The sequence below is a fragment of the Leptodactylus fuscus genome, chromosome 7, assembly GCF_031893055.1.
Source record: "Leptodactylus fuscus isolate aLepFus1 chromosome 7, aLepFus1.hap2, whole genome shotgun sequence".
Lineage (NCBI taxonomy): Eukaryota > Metazoa > Chordata > Amphibia > Anura > Leptodactylidae > Leptodactylus > Leptodactylus fuscus.
In genome coordinates this window covers 40,455,503-40,472,355 of record NC_134271.1, presented here as the reverse complement: position 1 = coordinate 40,472,355, position 16,853 = coordinate 40,455,503, and the positions used below count along the sequence as shown (strand labels likewise).

General features: G+C 42.8%; 1 protein-coding gene across 2 annotated transcripts in view; it reads right to left on the bottom strand.

Annotated features, from left to right (window-relative positions):
• The window catches only part of NECAB2 (N-terminal EF-hand calcium binding protein 2), a 181,772-nt gene that overhangs the window by 4,969 nt on the left and 159,950 nt on the right, over positions 1-16,853 (bottom strand). Inside the window, exons 9-10 of one of the 2 annotated variants that reach the window (XR_012717232.1) lie at positions 3,809-3,865; positions 778-890 (exon numbers count right to left, since the gene is read on the bottom strand). Coding sequence is in view for 1 of the 2 variants with exons in the window: in XM_075281816.1 (XP_075137917.1) it covers positions 784-890; positions 3,809-3,865 (164 nt within the window). In the remaining variant the exon portion in view is untranslated. The remainder of the gene's footprint in view (positions 1-777; positions 891-3,808; positions 3,866-16,853) is intronic. The other variant, XM_075281816.1, reaches the window with a different exon arrangement.

Here is a 16,853-nt window from a genome sequence, read left to right as displayed (position 1 = left end):
AAGTTATCATTACCTCTGCACTGCTTTTCTGACGGGATTTGCACCATTTTACTGTGCTTGTCAAAGTTATTATCAACTTGTTAAACCATGTTACAGGCGCACTTGTTCAATAACTGGGAAAAAGCTATTTTGTCAGCTTAGCATACCAAATTTATGAATTGCGCCAAGTCCAAAGTCACACATTTTGTAGCACATTGATTCTACTCATACACTGTAGGATCACACAACACTGCCACATCACATATCAGAGCTCACGCATTTCTCAGCACCTTTCCCTTAGGCGCAGCTGTGGAGTTGCTCCTTGTATGAATTAAGTCATAGGAAGGGGAGAAGCCTGGTAGACTATATAACAGGATGCAGCAGCAGTGGATACTTTGTGACAATTTGTAGTAGTCTTGTACAACATTTCAGCCATCTAAGCATTTTGATATAAGTTTGTTTTGCCGGTATTTGCATCGTATTTTCTATGTGCTGTCCATTATTTGGGACAATCTGTGCTAAACAAATAACGGAAATTCCCACCAGAGCAAACATAAGTAATAATGATACCACTCAAGGCTCATTGTATTAAACCAGATCTAGAACTCATGAGCTACCTAATTCTAGAGAATCCAAAGAAATGCCTACAAGTGGTACATGACACAAGCGTTCCCTCTTTGGTGTTCCTTGAATTTCTATGTCCTCCCTATTCTAGGCCTATTATACATTCTTTCTCTCTATACATCTATATGGTTCATTACTAGAAAAAACAAGAGACGCCATCTTAAGATCAGATACACTCACTGGAAGCATTCTTCTGATACATTCTTTAGATACTGCTTCAGAGAACTGCAAAATTCACCAACAGATTTCTGGGAAACTTGCATTTCTTGTCGTACCAAGTAAAGATACTGGAGAGAAAAGCAGAGGGGAATGGATATAAGACATCAATAAAAGGAGTATTTCAGAGGACTGGTTGCATGTAAAGAGCAGCAATTTGTTAAAGACACACCAAATAAATAAACTTGTATACAATTTTCCATAATTTTAATATTCTATTTTTGTATTGAATTTTACTATTAATGGGGTTGTTCACACTACCACTGGTGACCGTCAGTAATGTGCATTGCTAGTGTCAGTTACAAGATTCTAGCAACAGACACTAGCAGAACCATCACAAATCCAGTAAAAATTCCGTTCATTTCAATGGGATTTTATCTGGTGCAAGCAGGACCTTTGTGTCCGTGAAAAATAGCGGTTTCAAGATGGATGTCAGGCGTCCGTTATTTCTTAATATTAAAGTCTATGGGTAATGGACTAGTGTCCGTTATACTGTGTTATTAGTGTTAGTTTTTTCCCCCCTGCGCATACTAAGAGAGAAGAAAAAAAAAGCGCAAAAAATGGATAGTATAAAAATGGATACTAACTGATGCTAATGTGCATCATTACATTAAATGGATCAGTTAAAAAAGCAGACACATTAACATCAGTTAGTGTCCGTTAAAGGGGTTTTCCAGGCAGAAAATCTTTTTATTATAAAGGTGTGTTAGTGCTAGTGATGGGTTAATAAACACACCCATATACCTTTAGCAGTTATTGGAGTGATTTCTGGGTGTCTCTGGTTGCTGCTGTATCTTCTGTGTTTGTTTACATGCTGTAGCTTCCTGCAGTGCAGATTTCCTGCGTAGCTGCTGCACTAACTCCGTCTCACTCAGCCCCTCCTCCCTCACTCCGTTACAAACCCCTCTTTCTCACTAGCCTAGCCCATCCCACCCTGCCTGTCTCACTAAGCCTAGCCCTCCCACTCTCACTGACTAGCAATCCCACCCATTACTATACCCTCATAGTATTACTAAGATTATCTATCCCGCCCATTATTAGCCCCTCCCACTCTCCCCAGCTAAGCTATTCCACCCTCTACTAGAAGACCGGAAGAGTGGGAGGAGTTATTCCTTGGACACAGGAAGGCTTGGTAAGTATTGATGAGGATAGGGGAGGGGGAACAGTGTTGGTGACGTTCTGTTTTGGAAGTGGTGAAATGGACATCACTGGATTATCAGAAAGTGTCCCTGGAGCGATCCTGTCGGTAATTATTAGAGATGAGCGAGAAATATTCAAGATTCGATATTCCTTTCCAGTAGAGCCTCAATATTTGACTACTCGATCGAATATCGAATCCCATTAAAGTCTATGGGAAAAAATGCTCGTTTCAGGGGAAACCACTATTCGACTAAAGGAGAGTCACCAAGTCCACAAGAAGCAGGAGGAGAGTGTTTAGAAGGAGCGCTGTGCAGTTAAAAGTGCACGGACCCCATAGACTATAACAGGTCCGTGTGCTTGCAGCGCACTGCCCACATGAATGATTCGTGCGGGCAGTGCGCGGTAAGCACATGGACCCCATTATAGTCTATGGAGTCCATGCGCTTTAACTGCACAGCGCTTGCAGTTGCGCTGATATTCCGTTTGGGGGGTCCTCCTGCAGACTCCTTCCAGACGGGAGGCAAGCGCTAATGTGAACCGGCCCTTACTCATCCTGCAGAACCAGCATTGATTGGCCAAATGCTATACAGTGTAAACACTGTATAGCATTCGGCAAATCAACGCTGGTTCTGTAGCAGGCTCGTCCTTGCTAGTCGGGAGAGCTGGCAGCTTGCGGTTATGCGGGAGCTGACTTTTTCTCATAGGAATGCATTGACCAGCGTTGATTGGCCGAATACTATACAGTGTACAGCATTCGGCCAATCAACGCTGGTTCTGCCGGAGGCTTGTCTGTAAGGAGGCGGAGTCTAAAATCGGACCACAGCAGTCTCCATTGTGGTCCGATCTTAGAATCCGCCTCTTAACAGATGAGCCTCTGGCAGAACCAGCGTTGATTGGCCGAATGCTGTACACTGTATAGCATTCGGCCAATCAACGCTGGTTCTGAATCGAATCTTTACTGTGAATAGCGAGTAGTATTCAAAAGATTATGAGTATTTCGAATACTGTAGTATTCTATCGAATACCTACTCGCTCATCTATAGTAATTATAGATTTTTTTTAATTGATGTAAATTAGAAGTTAGGTGGGGGGGAGATTTAGTTTAGGGGTTAATTATCAGTTTATCGTGGACAACCCCTTTAATGTCTGTTATGATTGGGTCCGTTAAAAGAAAAAAACTAATACCTATCAGAACGGACATCCACCATTAGTGTGAACAAACCCTTAGGATTCCATTGGTGATCTAAATTTGGTTAAGTATAACAGGTTTTTTTTCTGTGTCTTGCAGTTCTGATACAGATCTTTAGTTGGGCCCATTTTACTTCTTTCTGATACCAACTGTACAAGACAGGAGAAAAAGATAGTACGGGTAGGTGAGAGGAGAATAGGAAAGCAGCCCAAGCTCAGTCAGGAAAGATTAACTCCCTTACCTATTCTATGACTTTGGCACAAAGATATTAGGGCGATCGTATGTCTGACTAAAGGAATTTTATAGCAGCAATTGACCAACATTATGCAGGTTACAAAATTACACATGTTAAGTATACAAAGATATACTGAGGTATGCAAGTTGCTCAAACTCCTGATATAATTCCTTGCCAAGGATAGATAATAGAGGAGCAGCTGCAGGCAGGATATGTCTGAAGAAATAAATTGTGACACATACAAAACTGCTTGTGACATCTCGCCAAAATGTCAGAGCAAAGCTAGCGCGTTTGCAGCCTTGGAGTGAAATTCTGCAAATGATACCACGGTGACTGTGTAATTATACATCAGCCTACGTCCTACCGCAAAGGAAATGGGATTAAAGATCCATCAGAATGTTCCTCCTGTCATATCCTATACTCACTGTAGAAGATGTATTCTCGTTGTCAGAGAGTCTCTGGTGCAAATCAAAGGAGAGTGTCTGAAAAACAAAAATAGTATATGAAGTCTATAACCTTTTTATGACACAAGAAAAGCCATTTCTTAAGGAAGCTTAAATGGCTTTGCTGCGATACGGGTCAGAAGAAAATGTGGAATTCTCTACCATCATCTTTTTAAATGCATTTTGCAATGACTTATTCATGATCCTTTGTTTATATATAACTGGCATAGTTGGCACTACTGTACGTAGCCAGGATTCACATTTTTCCTTGTCCTCGTCAAAGTTTCCTTGAATTTACTTGAAGACAAGTTTTTACACAGCTGTAATACAACTACGTCTCGGCTTTTATTATTGCCATAAAGCCTAGACCCCTGGGGGTATTACTGAACTAAGGTGATCCAAGATCAATCCAGTGATGCATATTGGCAGCCATTACTCTTCAACCAGCAGTCATAAAATCTAGAAAACAATCCATAGGGAGCCTGAATGACTTCTTAATGAATAAGTATAATGCAACAATTGTCGGAGTTGTCCTTAGAGGAAACCTACTATATGGCATATCTTACTGGATTACTGCTGTGCCCCTGAACAATTATTCTGAAGTCTTTCCACCTTTTCATAAGATACGTCCCCTGATAAGTTGTACATAAATTAGCTCTTATTCGCCAAGTGGGTGGTAACCACCATCTACCAATCTACCATTGTCCGAGTGCATGGAAATGGCAATATCATTACAGTCTAAAGTTTAGGCTCTTCGAACACCACAATCTCGTATATTTTCTCACAATGCATGTCATTTCATTGACCTTTTGTTATGAGCCATTCCACAAGCAATAGCTAGTTTTCCTTGGGCTTCATTTGGTCTCACAAAAAGAGCCAAGACAAGTTTCTGATTATTTATTCTTCTGAAATTAGAAGGAGAGTTGAAAGAGGCAGAAAAATAGTCCCAGTCAAAAATAAGAAAGGCTGAGAATCAAATAAAAGGATTTAACAGCAATGAAAGAAAATAGAAGAAGCAGAAATGACCCTCTGCCACAAACAAGGCCTTCAGAGCTCTCATTATAGATGAAACATCTGAGCCCGTGCCCTCTGGTTATCGGTGACGCCACCTGAGCAAGGGTTGCCAGGGAAGACTTTACATCTCCAAGCAATTTGCATCTTCTAAGATCCAACATGATATCTACTAAGGGCAAGTAATCTGTATAAAGGGCAAGTCCATCGAAACCGTATTTATACAGGGATCCATATACAACTATAAAAATAGGTGGGACACAAATCAATATATCCTTTACCCAATCACTTTTCCATGGTCTTCAATCAGCTAAGGACAACGCAATACTTAGTCCAGGGTAGTTATCTAAGAAAGATCTGGGAACTTTTACACGGCCAATTATTGGGAATAGGTGTTCATAGGAATGATTGTTCCCAATCCTTGTGCTGCAGAGCATAAGCAAGGTAGAACTGTAAGCAGCACAATACTTATACAGGGATAAACTCGGGCTCTTTGCTGCCTGAGACAAACTATAGAAAGGCGCTCCCCTCCCACGACTATCTTTGGTTGTGTGTTGGGCCCCCCCTAATTAGGACACATTGCCCCATTGGCAGATAATTTTTACCTGTCCAGGCCGTCCTCGCTTGCTGCCTACAGAGCACGTTGTAGTCGACGCTAAAGAATGCAGCACATAGCATGCCGGCTTTGTTCAGCGTTGTGACGTAAGTGTAGTGCCACCTACAGGTGGCAGTAGAGGGAAGCCAGGACAGGAACGTGGACAGGGGAGCAAAAATTCAGGTCACCTCATGGAAGGTGCGCCAATGTTTGTAGATGCAGGTGTGTGCTGCTCATGCTAAATAATGATAAACCCATTCAAGCTAAGCAGAAATATAATCTCGGATAGTCTGTATCATGTAGACATTTTGAGAAACATGAGATTACGTGTGTTGGAATATATCGAAGACTCCCAACACGTGTTAGTGATTATGAAGCTGTAAATGTTCACAGTTATTAGTTCAGATGAATGAAAAGTGTTTTGCTGCTGATCATCTTTTGTACTCAATGTCTGGTGCATCCCGTATTAGTGTCCAGCAATAGTCAGCTAGTAGAGATGAGCCAACAGTGAAATATTCGATATTCGTTTCGAATAGCTCCTCAATATTTGACTATTCAAACGAATATCGAACCCCATTATAGTCTATGGGGAAAAATGCTTAGTTTCAGGGGAACCAACAATTCGACTCAGGAGGTTCACCAAGTCCACTATGACACCCCAGGAAATGATGCCAACACCTCTGCAATGCAACTGGGATAGCAGGGAAGCATGCCTGGGGGCATCTAACAAGCCCAAGTCTCAGTTTTACCCCACCATCACAGCCTATCAACTACACACTTTCCACACTCAAAAAAACCCACTGTGAAAGTGGAAAAATACCTGGAAACCTTCTTTCCTCCCCAATTGGATGGACAGAAACCCAAGTTTTAAGCTAAAGAAACATTAGCAAGCACCCTTTTAAATCACGTTACCCATGACAACCACAGATGGAATAGGCAATGGGAAATTCAACAGTACCCACCCTTAACTGTCATTGTGTATGTGAGTGTGTGTGTGTGTGTGTGTGTGTGATGTGGTGAGACCTTCCAAAATTCACTTTTATGGCCCTTAACGTGAGCCCTTCCAAATTAAGTTAGAAGCCCATAAGCTGAGCTACCAGCAGAGATGGAGGCCCTTGAGGTGACTTCAGCCTCTTACCAGCAGAGTTTTAGGCCCTTTAACTTAGTTCAGCCTTGCAAAAGCAGTGTTTTTTGCCCTTTGGGTGAGTTGAGCCTTGCACCAGCAGAGTGTTAGCCCCTTTAAAATTGTTAACCCCTAAAATGATGGTTCCAGAACCATCACTCTCATTGTGTGGGATTGATGCAGTGGATTGGACTGAGGACCCAGACATTGACCTTTTGATTGGGAAATTGATAACATTTTGGCATCAAGTCCTGGGGGTAACTTTTATTTAGAGGACCGTAAAGGTGGAAAATTGGCTGCAACCACTACTACCAGTAATGGTCCTCTAATATGGGACTCTACATTACCTATACAGGGTTCTGATCAGGTGTTAATAGTCCAAACAACATGCTCCAGTACTTTAGATGTAGATCCGAAACCAAGCCAAATCTGAGCCAAATATAAACACAGAGTCCTTTGGAACTGAGCGAAATTCACCAGCAGTGTTTTTGGCCCTTAGGGTGAGTTGAGCCTTGCACCAGCACGTGTCCGGTAACATCAGGCGGGCCCTAAGTTCTGCACTTTGCACAAAATTCCACTTAACCACCGACGCTTGGACAAGTGCATGCAGCCAGGCACGCTACATCTCAATCACGGCACACTGGCCAAATGTAGTTGAGGCTGGACCGGGTCGCAAACTGTGGCGGCCTGCCTTGTCTCCCCGCCCAATATTCCTGGCAGGAGTGCTGAAACACCACCCTCCTCCTCTGCTGTTAAATCGACCCCATCTACGAGCTGGAAATGCTGCAACGCTGGCGTGGGGAGACGTCAGTAGGCCTTGCTGAAGTTCATCAGACAGCATACTGCCTGCGAGGTGAGGGATGCCATCCAGGATGATATGGCAATGTGGTTTTTGCTGCTGCACCTGGGCCCAGGCATTTTTTCGTGTGTGATAATGGCTGAAACCTGGTAGCGGCTCTGGAGCATCCAACACAGTCCATGCCTGCCCATGTTTTCAACTTATTAGTGCAACGGGTTTTAAAAACGTACCCCAATTTACACAAGCTACTGGTTAAAGTGTGGCGCTTGTGCGCCCACTTTGGCAACTCTACAGTAGCTGCTGCTAGCCTCAATAGACTCCAGCAACACCTACATCTGCCTGAAGCACCAGCTGTTGTGCGAGGTCACCACACGCTGAAACCCTAGATACCATATGTTGAGCAGTGTGTGTGAGCAGCAGAGACCTTTGATGGACTTCCATCTCCAAAACCCAAGGATTCATAAAAGTCAGCTCCCTCAGTTTCTGCACCATGAGTGCCCATGGTTGGCAGACCTATGTGAAATCCTATCCCTTCCTTTCCACTGGACACTTTACAAACTCACTAGGACCCCTATGAAAGTGGATAAATAATTTGAAAACTTCTTTCCTCTACATTAATATGGACAGAAACATAACTTTAAACCGAAAGAAACATTAGCATGTACTCATCACAATTCCTGATATGACAGCTGCATTAAGCAGGGTACAACGCAGACCAGGCCCGAGCACCAGGAACAGGTGTTACAATGGCTAGAGGATAATGCTTCCAGCTGCTTTTCCACCAGCCAGTCAGCCACTACCTGTAGTCGTGTTCATACCCAAGAGTCTGCCCCTCCTTCCTCCCAACATGCCTAATCTTCCCAATAGAGTCATCCCACCCTTGCCCCCTCCCAGGATCTATTTTCGGGTCCTTTTACTGTCTCTCCCTCTGTTGAACCAATTCCCGAATCGCAGGAGCTACCAGACGACTCTGTGTGTCCTGATGCCCAAATACTGGAGCATCCGCCATTTCCTACCAATTTTGTGGTTGTGGACCCGCAACTGGCGTTTCTGGGCCTCAGTGATGATAACGAGATACAGTTACCATCAGGGCAAGCTGTGGTTATGTGCGGTTTGCAGTCAGAGGAGAGTGCGAAATTGGAAGAGGAGTTGGTGGACGACAAGGCCACCGACCCTATATGGAGAGGGGTGATGTCTAGTGGGGAAAGCAGTGTAGATGTGGAGGCAAGCTAAGCAGGAAAAAGGTGGCTAGAGGCAGAGGCATGGACAGGGGTGATGTCTAGGGGGGAAAGCAGTGTAGATGTGGAGGCAAGCACAGCAGCAAAAAAGGTGGCTAGAGGCAGAGGCATGTCCAGAGGCAGCAAGGCCAAAGATTTTCCGTGTACTAGCCACTTGCGCAAAACTCGCCCATGTTGGCAGACTTATGCGAGATCTTGCGTGTCTTTGAGGAGTCCACGAAGAGGGTCAGCTAGGTTGGGGATGCCATCCTTGATGTGACGGCAAAGTGATTTCCCCGCTGCACCTGGGCACAGGCATGTTGGCATGTGAGATAATGGCCGGAACCTGGTATAAGATCTGGAGCTTGCCAGACTCAAACACAGTCCATACATGGCCTACGTTTTCAACTTGTTGGTGCAAAGGTTCTTTGAAACCTACACCATTGTGCCTGATATACTGGTCAAAGTGCGGCCATTTTCGTTAGTGAAAAGTAGCCTCTGCTAGACTGAAAACATTCAGAGCACACTCCTGTCATCTTCGCACCATTGGCTGGCGGAGGAAGACGAGGGGGATGAAGTGGCATTTCATGTCACTGTCCCACACGAGGCTATAGGGTGAAGTTCAGTGCATCCCATTGCTTTAGCACAGATGGTGTGAAGGGGAGTGGAAAATGGAGGAAGTGGAGAGTGACCCTTACAGTTGGGGGCAACGAAGTCATGCCAAGTAACACACTAAACACACTAGCACACATGGCTGACTTCAAAGGCATAGTTCACATTATGGAGAGCAAACAATATTGGATTGAGCTTATATAGCCTTACTGAATTGCTGTGTATCCCACTTAGGTTTGGGGGGTACAGCTTTAAAAACAGGTTTGAGAATGCATGGACTGACTGAATGGCTGTTTATCCCACTTAGCTTTGGGAGGTACAGCATTGGAAAGCTAGATTTCACGTATATGGACTGACTGAATTGCTGTGTATCCCATTTAGCTTTGGGGGGTACAGCATTAAAAACAGGTTTGAGCATACATGGACTGAGTGAATTTCTGTGTATCCCACTTAGGTTTTGGGGGTACACAACGTGGATATCTGGATTGAGCATACATAGCCGGACCTAATTGCTCTGTATCCCTGTTAGGTGTTTGGGGGGACACCCTGTGGAAAGCTGGGTTGAACGTATATAGCCGGACCTAATTGCTCTTTATCCCTGTTAGTTTTCGGGGGGACACCCTGTGGAAAGATCGACTCCTCTCCCTGCAGTATAGCTCTGAAAAGAGCTGTTGTTTTTCTTCCGTTTTTCCCTGCCTATTAGAAGCTAATCCTCTCTAGCCCTCAGCAGCACGTCTGTCCCTCTGTCTCAAAGCCGGAAAATGAAACGAAGATGGCGGACGCCATTCTTATAAATTGGAAGTCACATGTTTTCGGCAGCCAATGGGTTTTTTCAATTTTTTTCAATGTCTACGTTGTCGTAGTTCCTGTTCCACCTCCCCTGCACAGGTATTGGTGCAAAAAACGCGCCAGGGAAGGTGGGAGGGGATACGAATCTTTATTGTGTTTGCCGCATGGCCTGATATTCGATCGAATACCTATTTGATCGAACGGCATTCGTTCATCACTATCAGCTAGCATTGATGGATTCCAGTAGCCTTCATAACGCTTTCCCATCATGGCAATATACCGGTGAAACTGTTCGCCATGTTCGTCACTGACTACACCAAGATTTGCAGGGAAAAAATTCAAATGATAATGCAGAAAATGAATTTTCAATGACATGTTGCACTTCATCGCTTTGTAAGCTTCAAGAAAGTTGTCATCCAACTCGATGTAGTTTGGTGCTCGATTGTTGCCAAGGAAATTATCTGAAACATCCTTGAAAGACTTCCAAGCAATTGTCTCAGGCCCCAGATTTGTGGACCAACCTTATTCTTAGCATTGGTTATTCCCAGGAACATTTGTCTCAAAAAACGAATACATTCTGCTTCCTTCTTCATTGCTTTTACAAAATTTTTCAGCAGCCCAAGTTTTATGTGAACGGGAGGCAGAGATATCATTGCTGGGTCTACAAGTGCTTCATGTGCAAAATTTTTCTGTCCTGGAGTCAACTGGTTACGGATTGGCCACTTCCTTCTTCTGTAATGTGACTGCTTAGCACAGTTGTTCCATTCGCAAATGAAACAGCAATACTTGGTAAATCCGAGCTGCAATCCAAGCAGCAGGGCCACTACTTTTACATCTCCACAGATGGTCCAGTTGTAGTTGTTGTACTTGATGTGTTTCAACAACAATTCCATGTTCTTGTATGTTTATTTCATGTGTGCAGCAAAGCCAGCAGGTATTGAAGGATGAACATTACCATTGTGTAACAAGACAGCCTTGAGACTTAACACTGCTCAGTCAATAAGGAGACACCACTGATTCAGCTGATGCACACAACCCAAAGCTGTGAACAACCCATCAATGTCTGTGCAGAAACACAGGTTGTCAGCCTGTTCAAAAAATGGTGTTAAATCTTCCCGGCGGCTTCGAAAGACAGAAACTTTGAACCACGTGACAGCAAATGCCATCCTTGAATTCTTGAAGCCAGTAACTCTGCATTTGTTTTTGACAAACTTAAGTCCTGGACCAAGTCATTCATTTCTGAGTATGTTATAAGATGAGGCTCACCAGACATACTGTATATTGTGGATAATTGAACAGCCTGAAAATATGAAAATAATTGCTAAAACAGAAGATTTCTAAAAAATGGTAGGCGACAGGAAAACTTCGAGGTGATTTTCATTATCAGCAGCTCAAATTACATAAGAAACACTCAAAAGTGTTCAGGAAGCAATCTTCATTGTTCAGTATTACATAGAGGCATTTAATAAACAGCACTTGGCTGCTACTTACCCTCTAAATTCCTATGGAAGCAGTATCTTTAAAGGGGTTGTCCAGGAAGTTAAATTTAACTGACTTTCTCTGGGGGACCCAAGAATTCTGTCCTGGTTCTAATCTCGGGTGATGTGACTGAAAGCAGCCCCCCTCCCTCCTCTCTTGACTCCATAAAAAGGCATGATTTTATTGCTGTAGTTTTTCCTCCTCAACCACATATCTGGAGCTCCTGAGTACATCACGTGCAAAAGATGACTGTAAGAGTGTTGGAGGGAGTACAACCCCACAACCTCCTATTTTCTAAAATAATCCTTCTTATCCTTCAAGTATGTTTGGCCCTACAGCCTTTTAATGTTGACCTATTCTTTCCTGTTCCGTAATGATAATAATCATTGGGACCTTATATTGTCCTGGACTGCATATTGCCATTTGTGTGCCAATTCCTTGAGACCAGTCCTGATGCGAGATGTTCACACTATGGTCAACCACAGGGGCATAACTAGCAAAAAATGAGCCCCATGGCAAACTTTTGATTTAGCCCCCCTGCCCTTACATTGCATAGTGTGCCCTTTCCTGACCCCTATTTGGTATAATACCCTATATAGTGTTCGACATATAATGGCCCCTTTAGAAAATATAATGTTCCATGTTGGCCCCTTCACACAGTATAATGTTCCAAAGCAGCCCCTCCACAGTATAATGTCCCACAGTGACCCCTTCACACAGAATAATGACCCACAGTGACTCCTTCACACAGTATAATGACCCACAGTGGTCCCTACAGTGTCTGAAAATTTTGGGGTTCACCCCCCAAAAACTATTATCATACTCAGGGGTCTCTTCAGACCCCAAAAATAATAAGCAGAGGTCCAGGAAAAGTGATCAAACATAAAAACCAGTGTTACTCACCAGTCCTGCGCTCTGGCATGGGTCTTCAGGACTCTTCCATTCTTCATTATGCTGCCTAAGACCATGGGCCCCGTTGCAGCCACTACTGCTACGGTGGTAGTTGTGCCACTGCTCAACCAATTCCCCAGCCCCATTAGCCCTATTTCTGTATTGGTTATGGAAAAGCATTAATAAAGGGGTAACATACGGAAAAAAACTTGCATTCTTATTGAACTGTCATATATATGACTACTAGCTGTTACCCGCGACTTCGTCTGCGGTGATTGTAGAAGTGGGTATATACAGGTGTGGGTAAGGTTTTCGTACTGTGTATAAGGTATGGGATATGAAATGTAACTTTGTATCTTGTTTTTGCTCTAATTCAGAGAATACGTGAGACTTTTGTGTTGAAGGTAATTTGTATTAGAGCTGCTATATATACGGTGTTGTGAGAAACTTTACATAGTGACTTTGGGACAGAAGTATTTGAAGTTAACCCTTTCCCGCCGATGGCATTTTTTGATTTTCGTTTTTGACTCCCCTCCTTCTAAACCCCATAACTTTTTTATTTCTCCGCTCCCAGAGCCATATGAGGTCTTAATTTTTCCTGGGACAAATTTTTCTTCATGATGCCACCATTATTTATTCTATATAATGTCCTGGGAAGCAGGGAAAAAATTCTGAATGGGGTGGATTTGAAGAAAAAATGCATTTCTGCGACTTTCTTACGGGCTTTGGTTTTACAGCGTTCACTGTGCAGAAAAAATGACATGTCCCCTGTATTCTGTGTTTCGTTACGATTCTGGGGATACCAAATTTATATGGTTTTATTTACATTTTGACCCCTTAAAAAAATCCCAAACTGTTAAAAAATTATTTTTTGAAAAGTCGCCATATTCCGACAGCCGTAACTTTTTTATACATCCGTGTACGGGGATGTATAGGGCGTCTTTTTTTGCGGGACCGGGTGTACTTTGTAGTTCTACCATTTTCGGGAATTGTTATTGCTTTGATCACTTTTTATTCAATTTTTTATCAGAATCAAAACAGTGAAAAAATGGCGGTTTGGCACTTTTGACCATTTTTCCCGCTACAGTGTTTACCGAACAGGAAAAATGTTTGTATAACTTTGTAGAGCGGACGATTTTGGACGCGGGGATACCTAACATGTAGGGGTGTCACAGTATTTAACTACTTTTATATGTGTTCTAGGGAAAGGGGGGTGATTTGAATTTTTAATCCTTTTTATTTATTTTTTTTAATATTTTTTTTTACTTTTTGTAAACTTTTTTTTTTGCATTTATTAGACCTCCTAGTGGTATTGACATGGGTGGGCGGTGTCGCGGATTGTCAGAGCGGTGGGGGTCGGCAAACATGGCTGCTCCGGAGCGTTAAAGAGCGCCTCCTGGAGTATCGTTAAGGTGAGGGGCAAAGTGGTAAAGTATATGTGAGTGTGATTGTGTGGGGTTAGGGGCGAGGCTGTAGAGGGCAATATGAATTTTGTGGCTTGCTATGGTCCAAAGTGTGTGAGATTGCAGAGATGGTGGTGTGAGTTTGGGGTTTGTGGGGGTCCTGGCACAAACGTATGTGCGCTATTGTGACAAAAAGTAGCCTATTGCGCAATCGGGTGTATTAACTATGTTTGTGGAAAATTTCAGCCAAATCGGTCGAGCGGTTTTTCCGTGATTGAGGAACAAACATCCGAACATCCAAACTCACAAACCCACAAACTTTCACATTTATAATATTAATAGGATGAAATGTCTTGCAATCCCATCACCATACTAGAGGCAACACCCCCAGTGTCTACAGTCCATTAATGACAGCCTGTATTCTGCTTCTATGAAAGGCAGCAAGAGAGAATTTGCAAAGCCCTAGAGATAATTTCCAGAGCAGTCAAAGGGAAAGATGGTAGTAATAGTGCTACGTAAAGGAATGGAGTAAAGCTTCTGCAAAGATGAGGTCTCATATTAAATCATTCTGTCATTGCAAGCACAATCCTAGTTGGAAAATGCATATAATATTCTTCATAAATTGTCGGATAAAAGCTGAAGTAGTACAATACAATATATCACATAAATGAGGCTAAATCCGTTAGAGTTCACCTGTCACTTATGCAAAGTACAGAGCAGTATTTCACCATCTAAGCAGAGAACGCAGCTCATCTATTCACTGGGACACATCTGGTGCCTATTTAATAGGCTACATTTTCATCAGCTTTGATTTACATGACAAAATGGACGCCATAACTGGATGTTTTCTCGTATTATCTTTGTTGTAGCTATTTTTAAAATGTGTGAATTATTTTCAGATTTTCTGAAATGCAGCTCAAAATGTCGGCTGCTAGATACATCAGCGCAATACAGGAGCGGCATAAATCTCTCTCCTGTCCTGATAGTTTGTATAGCATTTCCATGGATGGTGTCCGGGCCATTGAGGCTCTGTTCAAATGTCTATCATTGCTTTCGTTCTCATGGATCCATCACCATTTTGATGGCTCCATTGTTAGGCAATCCAGTGGCGTTTGTCAGACTTTCACACTGTTCACGCCATAGAAAACATTACAAAAGCAGAAATAGAATGTCAGTGGCGACCAATCAATACAATCAATATATCTGTAACAAGGGCTCAGGTTAGAGATCTTTGTCTGACTCTACATATGACTCTATGAATTACTTAAAGACAGTGGTTAAATGAAGAAAACACCGTCATGGCAAACAGAACACCAGTAGAGTATTGTTCGATCCACCAACAAGCATGCACAGTATTCATAGTTTACTCATCCACGATCCAAAAACAGGCGATACCCCTGTCTCAGTCCAAACCATTTGCAGGCACTTAACAGAAGGAAATTTGAAGTCATAGTACCCATTATGCTTCCTGCCATTGACAGTCAGCCACCATCTCCTTCATTTCCATTGGTGTCATGAACGCGAAATCTATGGACTGGATCATCTTTAGTGACAAATTCAGGTTCTGTTTGGGACCTAATGACTGATGGCTTCAAGTATGAAGGTCTTGTAGTCAATGCTTCAAATCTGCTTTTTTTTGGAGCAACCCAAAGGCTCAACTTGTGGTGTGACTGAGCCATCACAAACAGCAGCTGATCACCCATAGTGATACGAGCAGGACATCCTACAGCCACATGGGCTGCCTCTCATGGCAAGGCTTCGTTGCCCAACTGTATCTAACCTTGTACCTCAATGAAATTGCACAATTTTCCCCAATAAACAAATCCTTTCTAATATTGTAATAACATGTATATCATCATTATATTTACACATATTACGTTTCATTCCATTTCAACAACTCCTTTATGTTGTGTTATTTTTGTCAGTGAGAGTATTTTCATGTCACTTGTCACATCTCACTTTCATGTCTCTAAAGAGAATTGTTCACATTAAATTGTTTATTTGAACATTATTGAAAATTCTGTGATTTTTGATTTGTAGTTTCCAAAGCAGCCAGTGGTGGTTGCAAATAGAGGAGAGTGAAACCAGTGCATGTGCACAGTCAAATCTTACTATTCACCCTTACATGCAGATGTCTTGGCCTGTGCACATAAGCATCATGTTCACCTCATAGCTGTGGGTGTCAGAGGTAGGTCCTGCATCTATCACACATGAAAGGAAGTCTATTGGCAGGAAAAATGACATTAATATATCCCGAAGTCAGTCTCAACAAACAGAAGACACTGCTGCTTGGCATCTGATATAATTAGAGTGGTGGATACCGCTCCAATCTGCCACCAGTCCCCCTGTGCTGCAAGAGCATGCTCCTTGAGGGGATTACCCCCACATAATGGATTTCGTGAATAAAGTTTGGATCATCTAATTTTGACTGGACTGTTATCAATCGTATTCTAACTTATAATTATTTATACTTTTGTACCATAGAGCCTGATGAAGGCTTGCCTTGTAAGAATCCCAAAGTACCTTGTAGGGTTTTTCACGCAGTTCCCAAACATGCCCATGTTATATTTGACTACTGCTCCATTCCTGAGAATTTTGTTGTTTTATAATTATGCTAGTGAGTTGAAAAGGGCTTTAGGGGTATTTACTTTGCTGTGTGGGCTTCTGTATGTGCTGTAGAGTAAGTGCCCCTAAAGCACGTTTCAAAGAACACCAAAGCCCTTTCATGGGGTTCTGCAAGTGCAGTACTGAATGAACTGCGCATACCCCGCCGCTGACATCCTCCATTCTGAAGCTTGGACGACGGTGCCTCGCTCTTAAGCCCAAGTGCACTGCTTCTGGGTGGTGGATGACTTTGGTGGGCATGCGCAGTATATTCAGCCACCATGCTTTTTGTGCTGACAGACTCCCTTTAATGTCTTTAAGGCCTAAGTAAAGGATGTAATGATCTTTATAGATAATATGTTCCTTCCTAAGTCTGCTAGCTCCATAGGATAAGAATTCACTGAGCAATATCCCTTTACCATACTACTACCCCCACTATTATCTTCCTCACCAGAGTGCACTTTACATGAATGGTGCTGATCAAACGTTTTATCTAAATACCAC